The 26,811-nt window shown below is 43.1% G+C and overlaps 1 protein-coding gene across 9 annotated transcripts in view; it reads left to right on the top strand.

Moving 5' to 3' along the window:
- Window positions 1–26,811, top strand: part of ITCH (itchy E3 ubiquitin protein ligase) — a 116,565-nt gene that overhangs the window by 72,317 nt on the left and 17,437 nt on the right. For 8 of the 9 annotated variants that reach the window (XM_073309885.1, XM_073309879.1, XM_073309878.1 and 5 more), the window contains 9 exons: window positions 1,728–1,902; window positions 2,988–3,054; window positions 5,492–5,576; window positions 16,200–16,328; window positions 17,173–17,245; window positions 19,571–19,642; window positions 24,092–24,180; window positions 25,387–25,546; window positions 25,847–25,980. In XM_073309885.1, coding sequence (XP_073165986.1) covers window positions 1,728–1,902; window positions 2,988–3,054; window positions 5,492–5,576; window positions 16,200–16,328; window positions 17,173–17,245; window positions 19,571–19,642; window positions 24,092–24,180; window positions 25,387–25,546; window positions 25,847–25,980 — 984 coding nt within the window. Of the gene's footprint in view, window positions 1–1,727; window positions 1,903–2,987; window positions 3,055–5,491; window positions 5,577–16,199; window positions 16,329–17,172; window positions 17,246–19,570; window positions 19,643–24,091; window positions 24,181–25,386; window positions 25,547–25,846; window positions 25,981–26,811 lie in introns of those variants that run through there. The other variant, XM_073309884.1, reaches the window with a different exon arrangement.

The following is a 26,811-nucleotide window of genomic DNA, read 5'->3' as shown; positions in this document are numbered from 1 at the left end:
ATGCTGGTGCCTTGGACATGAGGCTCAGATTTTTATTTTTATTTTTTAAATCTTTGGAGAATAAGAGAGAAGAAATGGCTATCTGCATTGTATCTGTTGTGTAGGGTTGGTGGAGAGGGAGAAGGTATAGGAAAAAGAGGAGTAGGGAAGTTTTACTAACAATCAGACACCAAGCAGCTGTGTCTGCTTAATAAAGAAAAAAGGTGCTCAAGATCAGTCATGGGAAAAGAAAATAGATTGTTTGTCTTCCCCGCTCTGGGGAAAGGAACCAAAACCGAAAAACCACAGCAAAGGCTACCACAAATAACAGCACATGGGTCTTAGCCCCCAAAAATACTATGTTCACTAGTCAGCTCTGAATAAGTGCTTCCCTGATTAGCTCTTTCTCCTGAGGTCTCTGGTTTCTATCCTGTTACCAAAGCTCAGGTTCCCATCTGCTAACCTTGCTGCACACCTGCACCTTAAGCAGAGCTTTGCTAATCATACTCTTCCAGTCATTAATAGACCAGCAGCCAACAGCATTAGCTTTTACACAGGAGCACACATTTGTATATTTGTCCTTTTTCCTGGTTTTCTGGGGACACTGCATCTTTTAACCAAAAAACTATTTTTTTCCTTCACACTTTATTCGTATCACATTCACACTCACTCATGTCACGCACACAACAAGAAAATGTAGAACTGCCGAGAGAACTGATCTCAAAGGGGAAAATACACTCCCCCACCCCCAACAGACACCAACCTGTTGCACTATACTTTATGGCTTTTACATTGATATAGTGGAGAGAGTTTATCAGGTATTGATCAATACAGGTATTGCACCAGACCTTGCTCAATACTTGACCACTGCTCATTTGAGTTTTTTGATGAATGTCACTTATTTCAAATTGATATGAAGTGGAAACCAAGTAAAATGTGGGCACTCTTTTGGTTTTCTGAGGTTAGACTAGAAGTGTGCCAGAAAGTGCATGAGAGTATCTCACGTTTTGCAGCCAGAGCTAGCAATGTTACTTTAATTTTTTTTAAAAGAGACCAGTAGACTGCAATTACTTCACGCGTCCATCCTATCCCTCAAATATATAATGTATAACAACAGTAATGACTTATCCAGAGCCAGCCAGATGTATAAAGCAGCTCCTGAGCACCACTTAAAAGCATTGCAAGTAGGTGACTGACTAGATGGTGGTATTGTGGAACAAAGTGAGGCTATGTCTACACTACTGCAGTAAGTCAACCTATGCTACACAACTCCAGCTATGTGAATAATATAGCTGGACTCGAGTTACCGCGGGGTCTACACCGCGGGAGGTCGATGGGAGAAACTCTCCCGTCGACTTACCTTACTCTTCTCGTCGGGGGTAGAGTACGGGGGTAGATAACGGGTCAACTGGAGAGCGATCTGTTGTCGATTTGGTAGGTCTTCACTAGACCCGCTAAATTGGCTGCCGGTGGATCGATCTCAGAGACTCAGTCCCAGCTGTAGTGTAGACCTGCCCTGAGAATAATTCTCTCATTTTAGATAGCACTTTTCTCTAGCTCTTTAGATTGTTTCAGCAGGAGCTGTAAGGGGGAGATAGGCACTGACCACATTGAACTTTTCATTTAACAAAGCTCCACGTCCAATTCCATATTTATCTCCTGCTTGCCTTGCTCCTTGTCTGACTCTAAAATCGTTCTGAGGCTTTGAGTGCTGCATGCTGTTGAGACTCCTTGTTTGCATTGTTTAGCTGGGAGCGACGAGTTGACAACATGGGGAGAATTTATTATGTCGACCACTTCACTAGAACGACAACATGGCAACGACCAACATTGGAATCTGTCCGGAATTATGAGCAATGGCAACTTCAACGCAGTCAGCTTCAAGGAGCTATGCAACAGTTTAACCAGAGGTTCATATACGGGGTGAGAAGTCTATTCTGATATAGAGGAAAAAACGTGTTCTGGAGGAGAACCCCCACTCCCAAATTCCACCCATCCACCTCCACTACAAACAGATCAAACTTCCTTCCCCTTCTTCTGCATCCCTTCTGCACAGCTTTGTGAAGGTGCACACACTTGGGCTTGGCAAGGGGCTGCCAGAAGATTGTGCCCTGAAGGATACCAGAGTTAAAGTTGTGCATTCTTTGAGGTGTATGGTGGCTGTGTGTTTGTTTCTCTTGATGTGGGAGTAGAGGGTGGTATGTACAATTGGTAACCTTAATTTATTTCCTTGCTTTTTGTTGTTAGGTATGGCACAACTATAACTGACAAACGGTAGTGTTTGCTGTATTGTATATATCTTGTGAAATATTCCTCATGTAGCAAAGTCCATTGATTTACTGAGAAAGGTCAAAGTGGTGAGAAAATGGTTCAAAACCAGCTGTGGTTTAGATGTTGTGGCCAGCTAGCAGATGTAGTGGCTGTTTATGCTGGTAATGTTTGGAGACTTGTTCAGGTTAATTCTATTTGTATTCAGTCTTAAATGAATTCTAAATCTTAGTCACTTCACTGTGTTCTGTCTTCTATTGGTTGGCCAAAGATTAGTATGGGAAGTTCACCCAGAGGAAGCAATTGAGGGATTTTATGCAGGTAAAATGCAATTATAGCATGTGATTGGGAGGAAAACAAGGGGAGTTAAGCAATCCAAAATCCACCAAATACTAAGGAATGGTAGACTTTGACTGGACATCTCCAAATACTGCTTGCAGTTAGTTTAGCAAGACAGGTGATGTAGGTTTTTAGTAGCTACTTAAATACTCATGTTAAGCCTCAAAAACAGAGCAGTGTGTTTCCCTGATTGTGTTAGGCTTTCATGTATTGGATTCTGAGGCTGTGTTTACACAAGCACTTCTGTCTGTATAATTAAGTTGCTCGAGGGTGTGATGCCCTGTGTAGCACTAGCAAGAATGCATTTGCTTGACTGATGTTATGGTTAAATTAGAGGTCTGGAAAGAAAATTGGTGGTGGGTGGTCATGATTGATGCACCATTTTTGTGTGTGATCTGCAGAACCAAGACGCTACCCCCACACAGAAGACAGAGTTTGATCCTCTTGGCACCCTGCCACATGGATGGGGTAAGTCTTGTTCAAATGGTGTTTTATAACATAACTTAAACATTAATACATACATCTGGCATTTTTTTTACCAAATGTTTTTGATCGTACTTTGCTTTTTTTTCTTTTATGAAATCTGAATTTAAATTCCCTTTTTATTAAAAATAATCAAAAGTACTGTTTAAGAACCAGCTTCTGATACGGTGTATATGCAGTTCCATAAATAGATTAAAAAAGTACACCGTATTATTCTGTTACACTTCTAAGTTGCAACTGACTTTCTTTTAGTGTCCTTATCATACAATGTGGACTTTTCCCTGCTGCTGTTACTGTCTTAACCATTTTAGTCATACAGATTGTTTTGTTTTGTTTCTGCTAGAGAGCCAGTGCTTGGAAAGTTTTTGTTGGTCTTGAAAGCGTTTGTACAGGTCTGCCAGCCCCTTATTAAAAATATTTCCAGCATAATTTCAGCAGTCAATATCATTGCATTAATTTGTTTGAAAGATAATATAAAAGTTGTCAGGATTTGTCTACACTACAAACTTTGTCGTCATAGCTATAGTGGATTAGCTATACCAGCAGAGTGCCCAAGTGGAGATGCTGATAAGGTGACAGAAGTTCTCCTGCCAGTATAGCTAAACCACCTCCCCAAATGACAGGAACTATGCTGACAGAAGCACTCTTCTGTCGGCATAGTTGTGTCTACACTTGGGGTTTTGCTGGCATAGCTTTGTCAGATGGGGTGTGATGATTTTTTTTTCCCCACGCTCCTAAATAATAGACCTATGCTGGCAAAACTTTGTAATGTAGACTAAGCCTTGTATTCAGGTGGTGGGGTGGGGAAAACAAGATGATAATCAGAATGATGTCATTTTAAGGTTGAATACCTTTTACTTGGCAGATCTAGACATGGATTTTTTTTATAACATTTCAAAAGTTTGATTTGCAATTTTTTAAAGGTTCAAACATTATTTGGATTTCTAGTCTTGGATGTATGCAAAATATCAGTGCATTAAACTGGCAGGCCCACATGGCACCTTATTCTACATGTGTGGTATTTCAAAGAACATTGCTAATTAGTTGGTTTGCTCCGCTCCCCCTGGCAAAATCAAATCTCCGTGTACAGTAGAGTTCTGCTACTTTTATAACCTACTTACAAACATGCCTCTGCACGTAGGCGTTTCCTATAAAGCTGGACAGAAATGCTTATTACCTGCCATGGCTTGATTTCAAGGCTCTGTTTTTCTCCTGCAACATCTAAAACATAGTGAGGCGCTTATATGCTGTGCTTATCTAACGTTGTCAAATTGCAGAAGACTGAATCTTGGTGTTAAGTAAAGGAGAAATGGATTTTCAACAGAATGTGTGTATAAGTGTTTGCATATGTGCCTAAACATATTTTAACTGTGTGAGACAATAAACATCCATATTTATTTACTTGGGGTGTAAACATTATTTTTCTCTTGCTGCAGTTTTGGCTCATACTTTAACAGTGGAACGGCTTTCACATTCATACTCTGCCGTACTTGTATACATGTCTGGTGTACCCGGGCACGTTTCTTCATTCTTCCATTAATCAGTTAAACTATATTTGAGGTCCCATGGCAATAATCCAGGGAGTTGGGATTTATAATGGCTCATGATGGAAAATGGTTTTCCTGTGGAGAAAACCACTTCCTTTTTTTCATCTCCAACTAAAAGTAGGTTTTTTTTCCCACCTTTCTCAATGGAAAAATAAATAGTATAATAAATAACTGTACATATGTGGATGTTTTTAAGTATAGTTTTTGTTGAAGATGGAAGGCTCAGATTGATTTAAAAATAAAAAGATCAATATTGGTATTTTAATTTTTAAACAAGGGGGAAATATCTACATGAGCATTCCAGAACAACCAAAAAAAGTAAGAGAAATTAAGGTAAAATGCAAATCTGGTTCTTCCATAAGTTATCTTTCTTTGGGCATCTGCTAAAGAAACCTATTTTTAAAATAATGGGAGGGGGGGAAAAGGCTTTTCTACTTTTATTATTATTATTGTTTGTTGTTGTTATAATTAGTCATCGTAAATATATTATGCTGTTGCCCAAAAGCCCCACTTGTGTTTGGGGCCCCATTGTGTTAGGTGCTGTAGAAACACACAAGTGAGACAAGTCCCTAAAGAATATCAGATGAACACCCTGAATGTTGTTTTTTGCTGAGGGTAAGTTATGGTACACTTCAAAACATTACACTAGTACTTGAATTAAAATAGATTTCTGGTGCTGAGAAACTGGTAAGAAATGATGAGTTTGGAGAGATGATGAAGAATCAGATACGTTAAATTTGAGATTGAGGTGCCAAGAGCACCTAAAGAAAACACACTGCCACAAGATGTCCAGCTAATTGGTTATTTTAAGCACAGTTAGTGTGAGGAGTAAATTTGCTGGAACTAAAATTTCTTCACTTTTTATTTCTCCTTAGAAAAGAGAACTGACAGCAATGGCAGAGTGTATTTTGTCAATCACAACACACGTATCACACAATGGGAAGACCCCAGAAATCAGGGGTAAGAATTTTTAAATCAGTTAAATAATTTCAAATGGATTTTTAATATAAGTGTTATAATTATTATTATTTTAGTTGAGAGCTTAAGTTCCCTCTAAGCGCGGCCGTGCAGCAGGCTATCAAGGACCGTGCACACACGCAGCCACAGGGCCTGGAGAGCATAGAGGTAGGGGGTGGGTGGGGGAGCAAGTTGGGTCGTGCAGGGCTGCGGCGGGGAGAGGCGCCTCTCCCCCAGCCCAGGTGCTGCTGCACAGAGAGGGCTATGGGGAGTTCTCTCTACCCACCACAACTCTGGGGCAGCCTGCACCCCAAACCCCTCATCCCTGGCTCCACCCAGAGTCCTCACCCCCAGCTGGAGCCTTCAGGCCCCACACCCTAAGCCCAACCCTCAGCCCCAAGCCCCCTCGCGCACCCCATACCCTTTGTCCCTGGGCCCATGCCAGGGCCCTCGTCTCCTCCCCCCCCGCACCCCAAGCCCAACCCTCTGCCCTAGCCCTGAGCCGCCTCCTGTACCCCAAACCCTTCATCCCCAGCCACAGTCCTCAGTCCCCGGCACCCTAACCCTCTGCCCCAGCATTGAGCCCCCTACCTCACTTCAAACCCCTCAGCCCCATCCCCACCATGCATCACCTCCATATTGGTGCACATAACAAAATTCATTCTGCACATGGATGTAAAAAATTAGAGGGAACATTGGTTGAAAGTGAGAATTAGGAGGCATTTCTGAAAACTGAAGCCTTGGATTGAACCTTGCTGCCTTCTATCGGCTTTTCAGACAAGACTCACTTACAATGTAGAAAATGATACAGAACTAAAGCAAAAAGAAAAGGAGTACTTGTGGCACCTTAGAGACTAACAAATTTATTTGAGCGTAAGCTTTCATGAGCTACAGCTCACTTCGTTCGGCTGCTACTCTGAAACCAGAACTAAAGCAGGAATTACTAAAAGGAACATTGCTTGCATAACAGGAAAACCATTAGGAAAGTCCCAGTTAACAGCAACACCTCTTTGCAAAAAAAACCCCAAACACACAAACAACTATTACAAAGTCAAAGACCAACCGGAAACATTTCCAGTAATAGAGAAAATTAAATAGAAATAAGCAACCCTGCCCTTAGTGCTTGTAATTCTCACTTTACAGCAGCGGTTCTCAAACTTTAACAGCCCACAAACCCCTTTCACTAAATTGTGAAATCTCGTGAACCCCCTCCTAAAAATGAATATTTCCAGGGATTTAAGTTTAAATTTCCTCAGTGTGATGGATGCACTTGCTTTACTCTGCATAGCTCTTGGAGGTCTGGAACCACTGGACAAAGATAAAGTCTCGGGTCTGTTTCTGTATCAAGTCTGTTTTTGTATTTGGTTTTCAGATGTGCAAACGAGAAAAACGCTTTCTCGCATAAGTATGTTGTCGAAAATGGTAACAAAACTGCAGCAGCTTTTTCTGCCAGAAGGGGGTCCTCATTTCTTAAACTCAACCAAAAGTTGATCAGTGACAGATTTCTGAAACTCCTTTTCAGTTCATAATCACAGGAGGTCTCAATCAATTTCTCTTTTTCCTCCGTGTTCAATATCTGTGTTGAGAAAGTGGTATCATCAAAAGGGTTGCGAATCCAGTCATCGCCTGACATAGCTGGAAAGTATTCCCTGAAAGTTGTGCAAGGTCCTTTTAGGTGTGTAGTTATATTTGTTTTAGTGCACTGATCCAACTGAAATTTATGTTCTGCCAGGAAGTCATGAAGATTACTGAAACACTCAGTTTGATCGTTTTCCAAACAACTTTCCCAGAACTGAAACTTCTTTATCATGGATTCAGCTCCTTCTTGCACGTTGAAAACTGTTATATTGTGGCCTTGAAGAGATAAATTTAGGTCATTAATTCTTGAGAAAATATCTACTAAATAAGCTAGGCTCTGGAGCCAGACATTATTTTCCATACAGCTGGCAAGGTGCAAAGAGTGGCTGTTGGGGGGGGGGGGGGGGGGGACCTAGGATTTCTGTTCTAAGCTCAGACAAGCGCACAAGGATTTTGCCCCGTGAGAGCCATCTAACTTCAGTATGTGTCAACAGACAGTTGTGTATACTACCCATTTCTTCACAAAGTATGTGAAATATTCTGGAATTTGTTGACCGTGATTTTATGAAGTTCACCATTTTCACTGCATTGTCCAGCACTTCCTTCAGTCCATCAGGCATGCAATTTGTTGCGAGGGCTTGTCTGTGGATGCTGCAATGAGTCCAAGAGACTTTTGATGCAACCTTTTTTGTTCGAGCTACAAATCCAGTATACTTCCCCGTCATTGATGTGGCCCCATCAATGCAAATGCCTAAGCAACTAGACCAATCTGTTTCCTTTTCTTGAAAATATGCATTAGTCAATGTGGCAAAGTACCTTGTTCTCCTCAACAGACTCAGTCCTTTTTAGCCTTGGAGACATCGGCTTGGGCAAGGTAAATCCTTACAGGTAACATAGGGTCCGGTTATTCCTTTTCCTGATCCGTCCTTTGTGTTTGTTTTTCTTCCCTTCTGGGGCGGGGGGAGTGTAGTCTCTCTTCCTTGACGGGTTCGGTGGCTTGCTGCCCTTAGCCTACTGGCAGCTTCCCTCCTTCTCTCACTCTCTCCTCCCTCTCCTTCCACGCTGGGGAGGGTTTAAAAAGGTCTCCACCAGTTGGAGTCAGCTGAACCTAATTAGCTCCCTAGCAACCCCTTCTCCACCTAAACCTTATTTCCCTGTGGTTATTTCCTCAGTGGACAGGGAGGGGCCTTTTAATCCCCTGGGTCTAATTACTACCCCTCCCTTTTTTGTAGCTGTTTGTCATGGGTTGACCACATATCCCATTTCCCCCCCGCTCAACACTACAGGGTTGGGCTACTTGGGTCGGAAAGCAGTGCACTCTTGATAGGCCATCCGCATCGCCATGTTGGATTCCAGACCTATGTTGTATTGTGAAGTGGAAGGGTTGAAGCGACAGGAACTATCTCTTTACTCTCACATTTTTGTCTTTCTTTTGGTGCATCCACTGCAGAGGGGCATGGTCAAGGGTAAACCTCCATCCCAGTAGATAGTAGCGTAGGCTTTCTACGGCCTCTTTTACCACCAGACATTCCTTTTCCACTCCGGCATACTTCCGTTCCCTAGGCAGGAGCTTCCTACTGAGGAAGAGGACGGGGTGTTCGTCGTCTCCGACCATTTGTGAAAGTACAGCTCCCAACCCTACTTCAGAGGCTTTGGTTTGCAGGATAAACTCCTTCCCCCAGTCTGGTGCTGCTACAAGTCTGGGATCTGTGCACAGGGCCGTCTTCAGATCCCCAAGAGCGCCTTCGTCTGCAGCAGACCAATTTATTATGTCTGGGCCCCTAGCTTTGGTTAGGTCCGTTAATGGGCATGCCCTGGTGGCGAAGTGGGGAATGAACCATCTATAGTACCCCACTAGTCTCAAGAAGGCTCTGACCTGTTTTTTCCAGAGGGGTCAGGGCCACTTCTGTATAGCTTCTAACTTGTTGAGTTGGGGCTTCACCATGCCCCTCCCCACTATATACCCGAGGTACTTGGCCTCAGCTAACCTGATCGAACATTTGGAGGGATTCGCCATCAGCCCCACCTTCCTCAGGGTGTCCAGGACTGCTTCCACCTTCTCCAAGTGCGTCTCCCAGTCGGGTCTATATACAGTGATGATGTCGAGAGAGGCCACCGCGTACTTGCCATGGGGTCGCAACAGCTTGTCCATGAGTCGTTGAAATGTAGCAGGAGTGCCGTGCAACCCAAAGGGGAAGACAGTGTATGGATACAGACCTTCTGGAGTTGCAAAGGCCGTATTTTCTTTGTCGGCCTTGGCCAGTGGGATCTTGCCAATAGCCCTTGGTCAGGTCAAGGGTAGACATAAACCATGCTTTTCCCAGTCTGTCAGTTAGCTCATCTATCCGGGGTATAGGGTATGCATCAAATTGGGATACCTCATTCAACTTGCTGAAGTTGTTACAGAACATCCTACTGCCGTCAGGCTTAGACACTAATACCACGGGACTTGACCATTGGCTATGAGACTCTTCAGTGACTCCTAAGGTCAGCATTTTCTGGACCTCTGTCCTGATCTCTTCTCTTTTTTGGCCTCTGGGATCCGGTATGGCTTGATGTTCACTTTCACTCCAGGCTCTGTGAGGATGTGGTGGTGAACCTCAGTATTCCTGCCTGGCTTTTCCAAGAACACATCCTAGTTGCGTTTGATCAGGCTGATCACTTCCAATCGTTGTTCCGGAGTCAACTTCGGAGATATCCCCACCTGGTCGGGCTGGTTGCTTTTAGGGGATGGCGCCCCCAGCGCAACCACCAGATTTCTCTATCCTACCGAGGTTTCAGCAGATTTATATGTTAGATCTGCTTCTGGCGGCCCGGTTGTCGACTTACAGTCGACTTCTCCTATAGCGTCTATTATTTCATATGGCCCCTGCCACCTGACCAGGAGCTTGCTCTCTGCCGTGGGTATGAGCACCATTATTCAGTCTCCCACCTGGAACTTCTGGGTCGCCTCTTAGCGATTGTAGTATGTCTGTTTCGCCTCTTGTGCCTTCTCCATGTGTTCGTGTACAAGGGGGGGCAACTTGGGCTATCCTGTCTTTCATCTGTAACACATGTTCAATGATGTTTCTCCCTGGGTTCAGCTGTTCTTCCCAGCCCTCTTTAGCCAGGTCCAGTATGCCTCTGGGGTGGCAACCATATAACAGCTCAAAGGGGGAGAATCCCATGGAAGCCTGGGGTACTTCCTGTACGGCAAACAGCAAGTAGGGCAGCAGAGTGTCCCAGTCTTTTCCACCACGACTAACCACTTTCCGCAACATGTTCTTCTATGTCCTATTGAAGCATTCGACAAGACTATCGGTCTGGGGATGGTAGACCGATGTCCTGAGGGTCCGTATGTGGAGCATTGTACATAGGTCCTTCATCAGCTTAGACACAAAGGGTGTCCCTTGGTCCGTCAGGATCTCCTTGGGTATCCCTACTCTGGAAATCTGGACTAATTCTTTGGCTATGGTCTTGGTCAGGGCGTTCCGCAGGGGTATGGCCTCGAAGTATCTCGTGGCATAATTTAGTATTACCGGAATATTCTGGTGGTTCCTGGCTGACTTCTCCAATGGCCCTACTAGGTCCATAGCTATTCGCTCAAATGGGATCTCAAGGGCCCCTTTGGTACCTCTACCAATTATTAAGTGTGGACGGGGCCCATGTATCTGGCATTCGGGACAGGACGTACAATATTGTAGGACCGCCGCGTAAATGCCAGGCCAAAAAAACCTCTGCAGGATCTGATCAAGGGTGACCTAGGTGGCCCCGGAACAAATGGCTGTGGGCCAGATCCATCCCACCCCTCTGATGCTTCTGTGGGACCAAGAGTTGTTCTACAACTTGCTCTTGGACCCGGAGTACTCTGTATAGTAGATCGTTCTTAATCACATAACATGGCCCTGGGCCCTTAACTCTCCTCTCCACAGAGACCCCATTTACCTCGACTGCTTCTTTACGAATATTGTTGTGTATTGGATCATTGGCCTGATCCTGACGAAAATTCCTGAGTGTGATCCCCATTTGTCCAAACTCAGGGGGGTCTACCTCAGTCTCCCCTTTGGGGAAAGCCCCTGGGGAACCCGGTTCGACGATATGGTTGTTGATTGCCGGCCCAGTCCCGCTGTTCGTTGAGCCACCTCTTTCCCCTACAAGTGTAGACTTCTGGTATTGGGTCAGGATCTTCGTCCCCCTCCTTTTACCTTCCTTCCGGGGCTTCCCCCGTGGGGAGAACAAATCCTGATCAAATTCATGGAAGGCCGGGGGTGGGGGGGTAGGGAACTGGGTAGGGGAGTTTCGGAACTACTCCCACCGTCACCTTAGTGGGGTTTTCGCGAACTTCTGTTTTTACGGGGATGGTTGGGTAATAGTTGACATCCCCATGCACACAGGATATTCCTGAGCACTAGGCCCAGGATAGTTGGTCCTGCCCTACCAGCTTCCCCGAGATCAACGTGATTGCACTCCCCGAGTCTTAACAACTCGGTGGTCTCTATATCATTCATCTTAACGGGTTTAGTGTATCTATGAGGGACCATTGCAACCCCGACTAGACTTATTAGATCACATGGTCCCCCTATATCTCCCAGTTCACATTTCATGGGCTCTTCTAGATTTGGGCATTGGGCAGCGAAATGCCCTAATTTGCCACAGGTGTAACATCAGTACCCCACTAGGGGCAGCCGCCTATCTTTCAGGATGCTGGGCTTTATCCCCCGAGTCTTTATCCCCCAGTCCTCAAGTTTCTCTGGGACCGCCGGCTGCTTTTCTGCCTCCTTCCTCCCATCCGTTGTCCGGCCTGGCACTCGGGCAAACCGGGGCCTCGGCACGAAGACTTGTCTCCGATTCTGACGCCTGCCTTCCTTCCCCAGTGATCCGAGAAAGTTCTTGGGCTGCTAAGTGCCTCTCTACGTGGGCAACTAGTTCATCATAGGAGGAGGGATCATTTTGACGGACCCATCCTCGTATGTCCAGCGGCAACCCCCTCATGTACCTGTCCAAGATTAGGATTTCCACTACCTTTTCCGGCCCATGGGTCTCGGGGCGGAGCCACTTCTGGGCAAGGCGGATTAAGTCAAAAAGTTGGGACATTGGTGCTTTGTTGTCCCACTCGTGGAAGCACTGGGCCCTTATGGCTGGCGTCACGCCTGACCTTGCCAAGATTTCCGCCTTCAGCTGGGGGTAATCCATAGCTGCTTCCATGGTCATGTCAAAATAGGCCTTCTGGGCTTCCCCTTACAGAAATGGATCCCTGCCCACTGGTCTTGGGGCCAGTCCTCCTGTAGAGCCGTTCTCTCGAACGCGAGGAGATATGCTTCTATATCGTCGTCTGTTGTCATCTTCTGTGAATAGTTGTTTACCCGCAGCGGCCGGGTCCCTTGGGGTCCGTGCGTCAGGGCTTTCAACTGGTTCACTGCTTCAGTCAGGGTGGCTCAATCTTGGGCCGCTTGGCTCATCAGTAATTGGTTCATCTCCTGTTGGATATCTACTGCCTCTTGCTGGGTCACCATCTTTACCCTGGTAGCTTCTTGTTGGGCCACAGTGCCTGTATCAATGCCTTCACTACATCCTTTTTAAAGCCCTGCCCTGAGATGGCTTGCCTCCAAGCCTTACTCACTCACCACATCCCACTGCTGACACCACGTGTGGCAAAGTACCTTGTTCTCCTCAGCAGACTCCGTCCTTTTTAGCCTTGGAGACATCGGCCTGAGCAAGGCAAATCCTTACAGGTAGCACAGGGTCCGGTTATTCCTTTCTCTGATCCGTCCCTTGTGTTTGTTTTCCTTCCCTTCTGGGGCTGGGGGAGTGTAGTCTCTCTTCCTTGACAGGTTCGGTGTCTTGCTGCCCTTAGCCTACTGGCAGCTTCCCTCCTTCTCTCACTCTCTCCTCCCTCTCCTTCGATGCTGGGGAGGGTTTAAAAAGGTCTCCACCAGTTGGAGCTGGCTGAACCTAATTAGCTCCCTAGCAACCCCTTCTCCACCTGAACCTTATTTCCCTGTGATTATTTCCTCAGTGGACAGGGAGGGGCCTTTTAATCCTCTGGGACTAATTACTACCCCTCCCTTTTTTGTAGCTGTTTGTCCTGGGTTTACCACACTGTTTGTCCTGGGTTTACCACATCAGATTGTAGATATCTTCTCCAGTTGTACGTTCTTGCAATGGTCGGCAAAACAAGAAGTCGTCTTCAACCATACTTTCATTCACATAACGTACACACAGTAGCAGAATATCTAGATTAGCTACATCAGTTGATTCATCCAACTGTATAGCATAATGTGGACTATTTTTCACTCTACGTACAATTGTGGTCTCTACATTATTTGACATGTCATTAATTCTTCGTGACAACGTATTATTGAACAAAGGTACCATGTCAATCCTTTCTGCAGCCTTTTCTCCGAGCATGCAATGAACTACGTCTTTTATACATGGACCAATCAAGCTCTCTGCTATGGTATGGGCTTCTGATGCTTTTGCTACTCAGTAGCTCACGCAGTATGATGCTTCAAGGGCATTTTCATTATCAGTACTTGCTTTGGATATAAAACTGGTAATGTCACTTTTCCTCTCAGCTAATTTTCACCTGAAAAAATCAACGGGCTTGTCGAGTTGTGCAGGATGCCTAGTTTCTAAATGGCACTGAAGTAGAGAAAGTTTGAGGTTTCTGTTTGCTAGAACATCACCACAAATCTCTCTCACTGGTTTTGGACATCTTGATCATAGAATCATAGAATATCAGGGTTGGAAGGGACCCCAGAAGGTCATCTAGTCCAACCCCCTGCTCGAAGCAGGACCAATTCCCAGTTAAATCAAAATCAACTGAGCTCCACAGATCACCAGTGCATGTAAAGCCATATTTTATATAATCATTGTCATATTTTCTTTTCTTTGTAAGTGACTTTCCAGGACCATCATGATCATTAGATTTAGATTTTCCACAGTGTGGACTTGAGGAAACACTAGCGGATTCTTGCGTCTTTACACTTTCCTTTTTCAGCGACTTATCCATTGAACTTGTGTACAAAAGTTCTAATAAAAATAAGACTGCTAACAACCAACAAACTAGAAAATGAGAAGATTCACTCAAGTCTCACTGAAGCAAAACAGCACTCCAGAGAGAATGACCATTACTGAGGCACCTTAAATACTGCTACACTGTCTACAACGTGCTTCCTGCTAGTTTGGCTCGCAAACAGCTTTTCTTCCGCCATAAGCTCCGTCCCTATGAGGGTGCCCTGTGAGGGACAAATTAGCTTGGACCACTCCCCACGTCCAGTGTGGCTCCTGCTCACTCTGCCCTCGATGCCAGCTTCCCCTGTCTGACAAGGACAGGAGTCCAAGCTGCCACCTGTGCGCCTGGGGTCTCAGCTCCTGTCCTGCCCACCATAGGACTCAGGCTACTGGCCCCGCACTGGGGTCTGGGCTGCCAGCTCCGCACTCCGTGGGGCTCCAGCTGTTGGACCCCATTGACTACCCCAGTCAACTGAGCTCCACTGAGCTTGGGCTGCAGGTCCCACTGACCGCTGGGGCTCGGGCTGCCAGCCCCAGCTGCCCAGCTCCACTCTCCCTGGGGCTCGGGCTGCCAGCCCCACAAGGAGCCCTGGGGTTCGGGCTTCCGGCTCCCCCGCTGACAGGGGCAGGGCTCGGGCGCCAGTCCCAACTGCCCTCCCCGCTCTCCCGCTGTCTGCCCTGCAACCAGGTCTCACCTGCTGCCTCCAATGCCCAGGGTTCCCTGGCCGCCATTAGTGAAATTTTTCTGGTAAACCCCCAGGGGTTCACGAACCCCAGTTTGGGAACCACTGCTTTACAGCATAGCACTAGAGCAGGGGTTCTCAAATTCCATTGCAGCGCAGTCCCCTTCTGACAACAACAATTACTACACATCCTCAGGAGGCAAGGACTGAAGTCTGAGCCCGCATGAGCTCGGCTGCACCGGACAGGAGGGGCCAAAGCCAGCTCTGGCGACACCATTAAAACAGAGTTGCAACCCACTTTGTGATCCTGACCCACAGTTTGCAAACTGCTGCTCTAGAGCATGAGAACCCAAAAGTTAAACATACGTGTCTTTTTAAATTATTTATTGTCCAAGCTGAAAGAGCTGCATAAAGTAGACAGGAAGCATAAATAACAAATGTTAATTTAAAAAAAAATCTGTCAGATTATTAAGATGAAGGTAGAGTGGAACTGAAGTTCCCTTAAAGAAGGTGGAGTATTTCTATATATACTTTTTAGTTTATGAAATATAGAACTTGAGGGAAATGTGCAAGCCTCCTGTTAGGAAATAATACAAATAAGTAGTAACTACAAACTACTGCTCAAAATCTCTTGACCTCCTGATGAGACATGCAATACCTTCAGAGTGGCTGTGTGGAAACAATATGTTCTGAGAGCAAGAGTTACTGCAGGGATGTTACCATTCAGATCCTCCAGTTATCATCACCGGGACTTCCAGCAAAGTGTGAAATGAGAACCCCTGATATTTTTGATTGTTAAATTTACCACACAATGTTTGAAGCCATCCTAAATGATAATGGGTCAGTATAAAGGGGACAGTATTATTTTGATTTTGCTTTGAAGTTGTCTTACTATTTCTTGGCAATTTTTTCAAAGATCTGTGCAGATATTAATGGGGTGGTGATATCTCTGACATGCTATATCTTTCCTCTTTGACCGCCGTAATTATATGAATAATAGCAAATGCTGTTTAATAAAATTACTGTGATTTTTAAAAAATCTGGTTACACTGTCAAACAAAATTCTGTATGTTGAGGAGAGAAAACATCCAGAAACTTTACCAGTTTTCTTCAGATTGCTATTAGATATTGGTTTTTCCTTCTTTGTAGTTGAATTTACCAAGCTGATATTGATTATTCTGGTCTCACTGTGGTATCTGACATTAAAATTTAAGAGTAAAGCCAAGTAGAAACAAATCAAACAGAAAATTCCTCAGAGAAATCACCACAAGTTTTCCAGAATTTCAGCTAATTTGTGTTGTCCCTATCCATGATCAGTTGACAGAATATATTAACTTGATCAATTATCTTTGTATTTTCTTGTGTCCCATAGTCAATTAAACGAGAAACCCTTGCCAGAGGGCTGGGAAATGAGATTTACTGTGGATGGCATTCCCTATTTTGTGGATCACAATAGAAGAACTACAACGTATATAGATCCCCGCACTGGAAAATCTGCTCTGTAAGCCTTTATTCAAGAAGACAAACTATATTACACTGAGATTTTTTTACATATGCTTTGTTTAACAGGTATTGCCAAGTATGGTTTTTGTTTTTTTTTGTTTAGTGTTTTTTTGCAGAAGGTTTTTGGCATACCAGTAGAGCTTTTAATTTCCCATTATCTCTTCTACTGAGAATCTTCAACATCCCTGAATATTTTTTTCCCCCTACGTACACCGTATTTTGAATGCTTTACAATTCCTAATTCTTGAGGCCCCTCTGATGGCTTGGATCTTTCCAGCCGAGTACTAGATAAGACTCTTTGGCCTCTAACTAAGCCACTCAGTCAATAAAAACTATTGTGCTAATGCTGTGTCCTCCCTTCTCCTTCTGTGTATTTTAGTGTGCAGGTAGATGCAAATTCAGTCCTTTAATATATTCTAGCATCCAGAGAACCAGGAAGTGGATGTATGCAGAATTGACATGCCAATTTAAGTCAGGTTGGATACAAGTAGATTGGAAATTGGGGTTGGCATTTAGTTAATTTATTGAAAGAATCTTCTTGTTAACTTTGGGTCAACAAGACATCATTTTTTAAAAATTGCATATGAACCCAGAATCTTTCTAATAGATGCATTTTGCAAGTTAAAAATAAATGTAAAGTAAATTACTCTTAAGGATTTTTTTTAAAAAAAGAAAAAAAAACTTTTGTGAATGATGGCCTTTCCGAAGCATTCACACAATTAGAAAACTGGTTTGTTTAACCAGCCAGGTAAACCACATAGCTTCATAATTGTAGTATTTTGAAGCTGTTATCTTGACTTTCAGCAGTGTTTCAGAAATTTATTTTTTCTTCCTGTTTCCAGAGACAATGGGCCCCAGATAGCCTATGTGCGTGACTTCAAAGCGAAGGTCCAGTATTTCCGGTTCTGGTGTCAGGTAAAAAAAAAAAAAATTAACCTTGGGAATGGCTTTGTTGAAATGTGTCCTCTAAAGCTGCATCCAAACAGCTTCAGCTGGGACCATCTAAAAACATTTGAAGCAATTTAGATTAATACAGCTGGCCAGCATGCACTGGCATAAGCTTTAAAACTGAGTAACTATCAGGCTTCAACATGGTTTTAAAACTTTTTAAAACAAAGAAGCGTTCAGTTTTGTCTTCCACAATTATTTTTGTGGTAACATTTCTAAAAGGCTCAATACAACAACTTATTTCTGCTCTTCTTGTACAGAAGTTTGCATGAAGACATTTAATGGAATTCAGTGTAGATAATGTGGAGTTAGTTTCTGCTTTAATTCCATACTTACAAGGCAGGAAGTCTAAGTCTTCCTAAGTATTTTTGTACTTTGATATATCCTTGAAGCGTCAAACAAATGTACTATGTGGCAAATTAGCTCATTCTGGTGATTAGACATACATATTGATATGCAGGTCTTTATACTCAAAACTTCCCACTTATCAAGAGAATAAATCCCTTGGTCTGTAGCATAAGACCAAAAAAGTCTTAGGCTATGTCTATATTAGATACCTTACAGCAGCACAGCTGAACCACTGCAAGGTCTCCCGTGTAGGTGCTCTGAGCCAACGGGAGCGAGCTCTCTTGTCGGCATAATTAAACCACCCCAACGAGCGGCCATAAATATGTCAGCGGGAGAGCGTCTCCCACTGACATAGCACTGTACGCACTGGTGTGTCTGGTGGTGGTGAAACTTATGTTGGTCAGGGTTTGTTCTTTTGTTTTGTTTTTTCTCACACCCCTGACCAACAAAAGTTGTATGGACAAAAGTACTAGTGTGGACATGGCCTTAGGCTCGAAGGATAACATTCTCAAAAGTGTGAAGTGACTTAAACGCCTGAGGAGCTGTCTACAGGAACAGATAGTTTGCAGCAAGCTGTAGTGTGGTCTACCCCGCACTAACCTGCCAAGGACTAGCAGCCTCTATGAGCCCTGGTGATGTACATTAACAGTTAATGTACTTTGATCTAGTCCTCTTTGAAAAGGAACCTAGATCAAAGCGCATTAACAGGCTGTTAGCGTGCGTCAGCAGGGTCTGCAAGAACAGTTCATCCACATTGGGCTAGTGCAGGGTAGATCACATCCCCACTTGCCAGGAACCAGTTGTTCATGTAGGCAGGCCCTCAGCTTCATTGACTTTTATAACTTAAGCCAGGTCTACACTACAGAACTCTATTGGTATAACTGTCGCTCACGGGTGTGAAAAATTTGCACCCTGAGCAATGTAGTTATACCGACCTAACCCCCCCTGTAGATTGAACCTATGTAGACAGGAGAGCTTCTCCCATTGATGTACCTACTGCCTCTCAAGAAGGTGGATTAACTACACTGATGGGAGAAGGTTTCCCATAGGCATAGTAACATCTTCACTAAAGCGCTACAGTGGCGCAGCTGCACCACTGTAGCGCTTTAGTGAAGACAAGCCCTTAAGCCAGTGGTCCCCAAACTGTGGGATGTGCCCCCTGTGAGGGGAACATCTTCGGGGGGGGCCCAGGCCGGCCTCCATGGGGGGCAGAGAGGGAGCACCACCCAGCTCTGCTCCGGCCCCTGCACACAGTACCAGCTCCACTCCTGGCCCAAGCCCTGCTCCCAGCTGTGGCTAGGCTCCCCGTTCTCGGCTGCTAGCTCCTGGCCGCAGCCCCCAGCCTGGCCACGACTCCGCTCCTGACCCAGGGGGGTATGGACACATTCCATTCCTGGGGAGGAGGGGGGCACAAGAGGAAAAGTTCGGGCACCAATGTCTTAGGCTCATAAGTCACTCAGGATCTACTTTGAAAATTAACAGAGACACTGGCATCGATAATTTTGCAGTTTGTATTTTTTGTGAGGAAAATAAATTTAAATATAAATCAGTTTAAAACTGAACAGCTTTCAATTAAATTTGGGTGAGCAGTTTGTCTTGTTGAGAAGGGACTATAGATCTAGGCAAATTATCACATTGTGCTAGGTTATTATATTAGAACCTGTTTAAAACTATATCATGGGATCATACATGTCGTAGTGATATCAAAAGCAAATATTTATATTACCATAGTGCCTTAGGCCCCATTGTGCTAGGTGTTGTACAATGAACAAAAGGACAGTCCTACCGCCCCCAGTTTTGATTTTGTTTTTCTGTTTCACATAGGCCAGACAGATTCACCAGTCCCTTTTCTAATTTCTGTTAATTTTGTCTGAATGCTTATTCAAAACACTTATTTAAAAGCTGTATATATATATTTCACTTTTGAAACATTTTGCATTTCAGCAACTGGCTATGCCACAACACATAAAGATTACAGTGTCCAGAAAGACATTGTTTGAGGACTCATTTCAGCAGGTATTGTATTGTTAACACATGCTTGCTTGCTTTTGTATACAAAGCAGTACTGGGCAAATTTTTTGAACTTTGTAGCTGAAAGAGAACATCACCCTTAATCTTTCGATATCTTAGGACTTGTCTACACTACCCGCCGGATTGGCGGGCAGCAATCAATCGAGCAGGGGTCAATTTATCACGCGATAAATCAAGTGCTCTCCCATTGACTCCGGTACTCCACCAGAATGAGAAGCACAAACGGAGTCGATGGGAGAGCGTCAGCTGTCGACTTACCGCAGTGAAGACACCACGGTCAGTAGATCTAAGTACATCAACTTCAACTTCCCTATTCACATAGCTGAAGTTGTGTATCTTGGATCGACCCCATGCAGTAGTGTAGACAAGCCTCATTAATGATGGTTAAAGTGATGATTTTTTTAAAAAGCACTCATTATGCTATTCCTGGAGTAAATGCATAATTGGATACACAAGGCAATGTTAAAAACTTAGCATACAGCTGATATCTCTGTTTGGTGCTTGTGTGTATCAAAAAGATTACATCATAATTGTTTTGCCTCTCTTCTACTGCTCTGACAAGAATACATGTATCATTAACTGGTGTTTTAATTATTCAGGTTTGCTATACAGAAAACCACAGTCTTTAGCTGGAAGTAAATCCGTTTAAAGAATATTTAAAAGGTTTTTAAGAAAAATAAATCTTCCTTCAAATGATAGTCCACATGGATTCGACTTCTGGTGTGCATGCACGTTCTTTTGGCCAGCAGTGTCTGTGGGGGCCACACCTGCACCTTAGACATCCTTCCTTTCCTCCGTCCTCCCCAGAAAAAAAAACACTAGAGGGCATAAAGAGTGGAGAGGGCCCAGCCATCCCTCCGTTCCTTCTTTCTGCCTGTAGCAATGAGACAGAACTACTGCAATATCTCCTGCTTGGTGCACTATATTTAATTTTTTTCTTGGCTAGTTCATCAGTTCGTACAGTTTTCCTTGTTATAATGTCCACTGCCATTTTAAAAAAAAACTAAAACAAAAGCAAACTTTTTTTCTGTTAGGTTGAGAGACAACACCTCGTACTAGGGTCTAGCTGCTATGAATGAAACAAAGTCTTCAGCATTCAAAATCTGCTGTTCTTGTGACACAGCTATTCTGCTTTAATGGTGATCACTGCCCGTGCCTTTTTTGCCTTGGAGAGGGGTACATCCCCAATAAATGCTCGATCTGTCACTCCTCCAAGAGACCACAGAAAGCAGGAGGTCCATCTCAAACTTTTTCTTCTGGAGTGCTCAGTGAGTGCCTTCTCAAGACTTGGTGGGCCCTTTCTTCTCAGCTTCTAAGAGTCGTCGTCTTCTTCTAGTGCTCCTGTGAGCTGTAGCTCAGCTTCAAGCTCCCTGGCTAACTCTTCATTGAAGAGATCAAACCCTTTAGCTGCTAAGACCTCTTCCATCCAGTCATCAGAAAGGGGTAGGAGTGCAGTGAGTGCAGACCTAGGTCACCATCTCTGGTGCCTACTAAAAGGAGGCAAAAAACTTCACCAAGCCACTGTTTAACCTCATGCTGCAATTCATGGTCCAAATTGAGTCTCTCTGATGCCTCCGCAAGACCAGTCACCAGGTATCTACGGTACTACTTGAAACTACTACTTATTCTGGGACTCCAGACAGGGTATCTCCTCTTTTGGAGGAAAAACTTCCTGTCCTTCTGAACGTAGCAAGGAGTTATTCCCCATCCATTCACCTCACAGTCACTCTTATGGGCCATACTGGTCTGAGAGGGACTTCAGGACTCTCTATTACAAACATAGACCCCAGGGGTCTCCTGGGGAATATTGACCAAGTTATCCAACCTATCGCCCCAGCCCCTTACCTCTGCAATGTGCAGTCTTTCCCTTATTGGGCTCCTCGGGGTATTCAATTTCCTTCCTCTACAGGATGTTGTAGTTCTACTCAAGAGGACCAATTGTACAGTCCCATTCTCTGTACTGGCAAGATCATAATAGCAAGAAAGAACATCTGCAGGATGCAGAAGGGCAATTGATTCCAGTAGCAGTATCCTCTTCCTTACCAGACAAGGCAGTAGTCTCTTCTATTCCTAGCAAGCCTGATGATTTTAAGATTTTTCCAGGTCTTCTATGTGATATGGCAGAGATCTTGGAGATTCCTGTGGAGGTAGTTCAAGCAAATTCCAAAAATTATTGGATATTCTGCACTCCTCCATACCTGGTAGACTTGCTATGCCTATTAATGAAGGGCTTTTGGAACTGGCAAAAGAAAAAAACTATGGCAGACCACAGAATCAGTGGTATCCATGGCTTAAAGAGCAGATAGATTTTGTCAGATCCTTTCCCAAGTGGTTGAATATTTCTACACCCACCCAGTTCCAGGATCCCTGGTATTGATGGTGGTGCACAGGGGGTCCAATAACAACACAAAGAAACTTGCATTTTTTGGAAGGAAGACCTATTCCTCTGCAAGTCTGCAGATGTGTATTTCAAACTATCAGGCACTTTTGTCAATACATGACTACATCAGTTGGGAGAAGGTATCACAATTTTATAGGACAGCTCTCACAAGAATGTAGAGAGGGTTTGAAATCCATTTTGTCTGAAGGTCAGCCCGAACATTCCTCAGGCTGTTGCGTGCTTATGATACAGTAGCATGTTCAATGGCTACTTCCATCACAATGCACAAGGCTTCATGGCTCCATTCTTCTGGAATACTAAACAAGGTCCAAACAATGATTGAGGACCTCCCATTTGAAGGTTTGCGACCTATTTAATGCCCGTACTGATGAAGCCTTGCATCCTTTGAAGGATTCAAGAGCCATTTTCTTCTCCTTGGGACTACATGCCAGTGTCTAGTAGGAAACAGGCCAGATCCAAAGCTTCATGAGACAGAGACCCTCTGCTTATTACTACAATCCAGAGAGGACACTGAAGCCACTAAATAGGGAGCAGACATTCCAATGCAGGAGACCTTCTGTCTTTTCCTTCTCTACTGTGTGTCCCATGTGTACTTGACAGCAGTAAGTTTGACACCATTGTTGAGAACTAGTCCGAACCATTCCAAGATCTCTTTTCCCCCCATTTGGCAACTGCCATTTTATTTTGGGAAGCCTGGACTCTGATTACCTTAGACCAGTAGGTCTTCAAAATTTATAAGCAAAGGGGTATTTTATCCAATTTCAGTCACTTACTATCCCTACTCTCTTTCCCCATCCATCTTCAAGGACCCCTCTCACAAGACATTATTAAAACAAGAAGTGGATTCCCATCTAAATTTCAGAACAGTGGAAGAGGTGCTTCTGGAATTCAGAGGGAAGAGGTTTTACTTCCATTATTTCTTTAACCCCGAAGAACAAGGGAGACTGGTACATGCTTCTAGATTTGAGAGATCCAACAAGTTCAACCATCACTTCAAATTCAGGATGGTAACTCTGGCAACCCTAATTCCCTCCTTAGATCTCCACGGCTGGCTTGTGGCTCTTGGCCTGCAAGATGCCTACTTTCACATTTTGACTCACCTGGCACATAGAAAATAACCCAGATTCCAAATAGGAGCCTCTCACTACCAGTACAGAGTCCTGTCCTGTCATCTTTCAGCAGCACCAAGAATTTTCATTAATAGCGGTTGAATTTCGTGGAAGTATAGAATTTAGCATCGCAACTGCGGATAGCTAGGAAAGCTCTTAAAATATGGCTTTCATTCCAAATTCAAGGTCTCATGGGAGAGCACAAACTGGTTGTCCTTGGACAAAGATTTATATGAAATCACCACATCGACTGGATTGTTGTGAATGTCTGCTGTCTGACCAAATCAGCACAGTCACAAATTTGGTATTATGCCAAAAATAGCACTAAGGAAATTGCTTTGTAGAATCCAACTTTCTTCTTGGAACCAGAAATAAATATGGCCTGTCTGTAAAGATGAGTTTTATCTTGAAAATTATATTGCATCTACTTGTGGGCAGAAACTGTGGAATGGAAAATGTGAATTTGTAAACACATTTTAAAGAATTTATATTGTGGCTTTTTTAGTTGTTTAGCATGTCTGTTAGAGACTTCTCTCGTATTCTTCCTGGCTAGCTTACTATTTAGTGTGACATCTTGGTGGTCCTCAATAGCCCCGTTTTCTTTTTGGATTAGCCACTGATTTGGGGTCCAGATTTTCATCCTTTTTATAGTTGAAAGACTATACTTGTTAGACTAATACATTCCATTTAACAATTCTTATATTCCTTTCTGTCTCACTTTTACACCTTTCATCTTCTGATCCGCTGGATAGAAATGTTTCTGCCAAGCCCTCAAACATTTCCTTAAATATTGCTTTATTCACTGCACCTAGTTCACTTCATGGTCAATGAAAAATGTGATTTACACACTATTGGATAGCAAATAGTAATATTCCAAGACCAGCTGCTTTTATTCTTTATAACCATGTTTTTTCTTTCACTAAGATAATGAGCTTCAGCCCTCAGGATCTGCGAAGACGCCTGTGGGTCATTTTTCCTGGAGAAGAAGGTTTAGATTATGGAGGTGTTGCAAGGTAAACTAAAGAAATGTGTGTTTCACATAACAAATCAATCTGAACACCTCATTCTATGAATATTTGGTGTGAAAGATTCCCACAAGGAGATGTTTTGTTTGCTGTCTTTTTAATATGCCAATGAGAGTTTTCCCCTCTCTCTCTATAATATCACCTCTCCAATTCTAAAATGCATTGTCAAAACTATTGTAGGAGGATGCGTCTTCCTGTGTGAACATATATAAAGTTTAAAGTGCCTCAGTAAAGTTTAGAGCAAGCATTTATGCAACTCTGCACAACTCATAAGACAAAACCATGAACTGCAGATTAGAGATTTATTGAAATACCTACTAAATGCTTTCTTATTCATTATTCTCAAAATTTGCTTCATGTGCAAGTCTTTTTATAGTACTTAAAATGAATATGCACAGACTACTTGCAGATCTGTTTTTGCTATACTTTGTTTTCTTTATATGCAACATTACAAATGTAACCTTATTTAGTATTGTCAATGTGATGTAAAATGCAAGATGACAATATTGTGACGGGAGAGACAGTAGTATATTTCATGCGATTTGCTTTTTAACCTTGGGATTATACTTGAATTTTAATTTGAAAATAAATATCAAACACACATGCTTCCTACCAGGAAATTCTAATTTGTATTTAGTCTTAAGGTTAAAAAGTGAATTCTTGAACTTATGCTGCCAGCAAAGAATTGGAACCAAGTTGTAGTATAATATGGATACCTCTTCCGCAAAAGGTGATAGTGATAATTTTTTTAAAATATGAACCTGTCAGAATTGATCTCTACCAGATTTCCTGCTTCTCTTTGAAAAGCAGCCCTTGTAAATATCTGCCACAGAAAAAAGAAATTAACTTTCTAAACGAGAAATGCTCACTGAACATAAGCACCCAGGCATATGTTAATGGGTACAATAAACTAAAGCTTAATTCAGTGATGTCCTCATTTGAGAACTAGCCAACTCTGGGCATTAGACGTTCTACTTTTTTGAGCTGCATTAGTAAACCATGTAGCGTACTGACACCTACTGTCTGTTAGCAATTGGTAACTTAATAATTTTCTGGACAGGCCAGTTTTACCAGTTGAGCACCAGCCAATCCCTAAAATAATTTTTAGCATATGTAGTAGCAAGGATACTTTCTAATGTCATCCCATTTTCTTTTGAAGTCTTCATGATTTTTTTGTTTTTTGTGTGGTTTCAGGGAATGGTTCTTTCTGTTGTCACATGAAGTGTTGAATCCAATGTATTGCCTGTTTGAATATGCAGGGAAGGATAACTACTGCTTACAGATAAACCCAGCTTCTTACATTAATCCAGACCACCTGAAATACTTCCGTTTTATTGGCAGATTTATTGCCATGGTAAGTTCAGATAATCAGTGCTCATCCACCATAGTGTGTGTTTATTTTTAAATGGTTAGTTTAAAACACAGCAGTTGTTTCAAATCAAGAGATGAACTATTTAGTGCTTTGTTGCCAGATGGCTGGCTGTAACAGCTAATACATTCAGATCACATTTTGAGGTGTGCCATTAGTAGTGATGGTATTACAGAACATCTTACAACACCTTTGGGCTCCAGGGTTTATTTGATACACTATACTGGAATATTAGGTAACCAAGCATCCTTTGGATCATTCCTGGTCTGTTTTCATGTTTTTTAGGCTTTGTTCCATGTGAGATTCATAGATACAGGTTTCTCTTTGCCATTCTATAAGCGTATCCTAAACAAGCCGACAGGACTCAAGGATTTAGAATCTGTTGATCCAGAGTTTTACAACTCTCTCATCTGGGTAAAGTGAGTTTCTAACTTTCTAATTCGTTCTTTAAATAAAAATCCAGATGTTTTTGATGTTTCATTTTATTTGTGTAATTTAGATGTAAATTTGAAATGTTTTGCAGACAGATTTTGAATAACAGAACTGTATAAATTGCAGACCAGCACTGAACTTCTTGCATTTTACTATAATTCCAACCTACATGTTCAGTAGTTCGGTAATGCTAAGGTTAACTGTCCTCCATAATTCACTAAATATTGCATAAACTAGAATTCTGTTTCTGCTTGTTTTCCCGTTGAATTAATCTGAGCATAAGCAGTCTTACACATTGTTGGAAATAGAAATGTCTGAATAGATAATCAAATATTGTTTCCCTAACAGTAGATTCAATATTTTAAAAAAAACATCTTCAGTGTAAGTTAATGTAAAAGGTGTTTCAGTGGAATCAGCTAATACCCAAGCCCAGTATTACTTTTCTTTTTATGAAAAAACAAAACCAAAAATAGGCCAAGTATTAGGATGTCTGAAATGAACAGTTAGTGGATCTCAACTTATCCTCACTTCCATCTAATCCTTCATCAGTCACCCCATCCAAATTCTACTTGTCTCATAAAACTTTCAAAAAAATATGCTCCATAGTGTGTAAAAAAAAAAAAAAAAAAGTATTTCTAAAGCATTTAAAGCACTTCAAAGTTAAACTTGATTAAAACCCCTCTGCCTCTTCGTATCCTTGACTCCTCTGCTTCCTTGCACCCCCTCCTTTGACCCCATGACCTTTCACCTCTTTTCTCTCCCATCTATGCCCTCTCAATATCCTGTCCATGCTCTATGCACCCGTACCTCATAGTTTT

Source organism: Lepidochelys kempii, chromosome 13, assembly GCF_965140265.1.
Source record: "Lepidochelys kempii isolate rLepKem1 chromosome 13, rLepKem1.hap2, whole genome shotgun sequence".
In the NCBI taxonomy this organism is placed as follows: domain Eukaryota; kingdom Metazoa; phylum Chordata; order Testudines; family Cheloniidae; genus Lepidochelys; species Lepidochelys kempii.
This window is presented reverse-complemented; position numbering and strand designations above follow the sequence as displayed.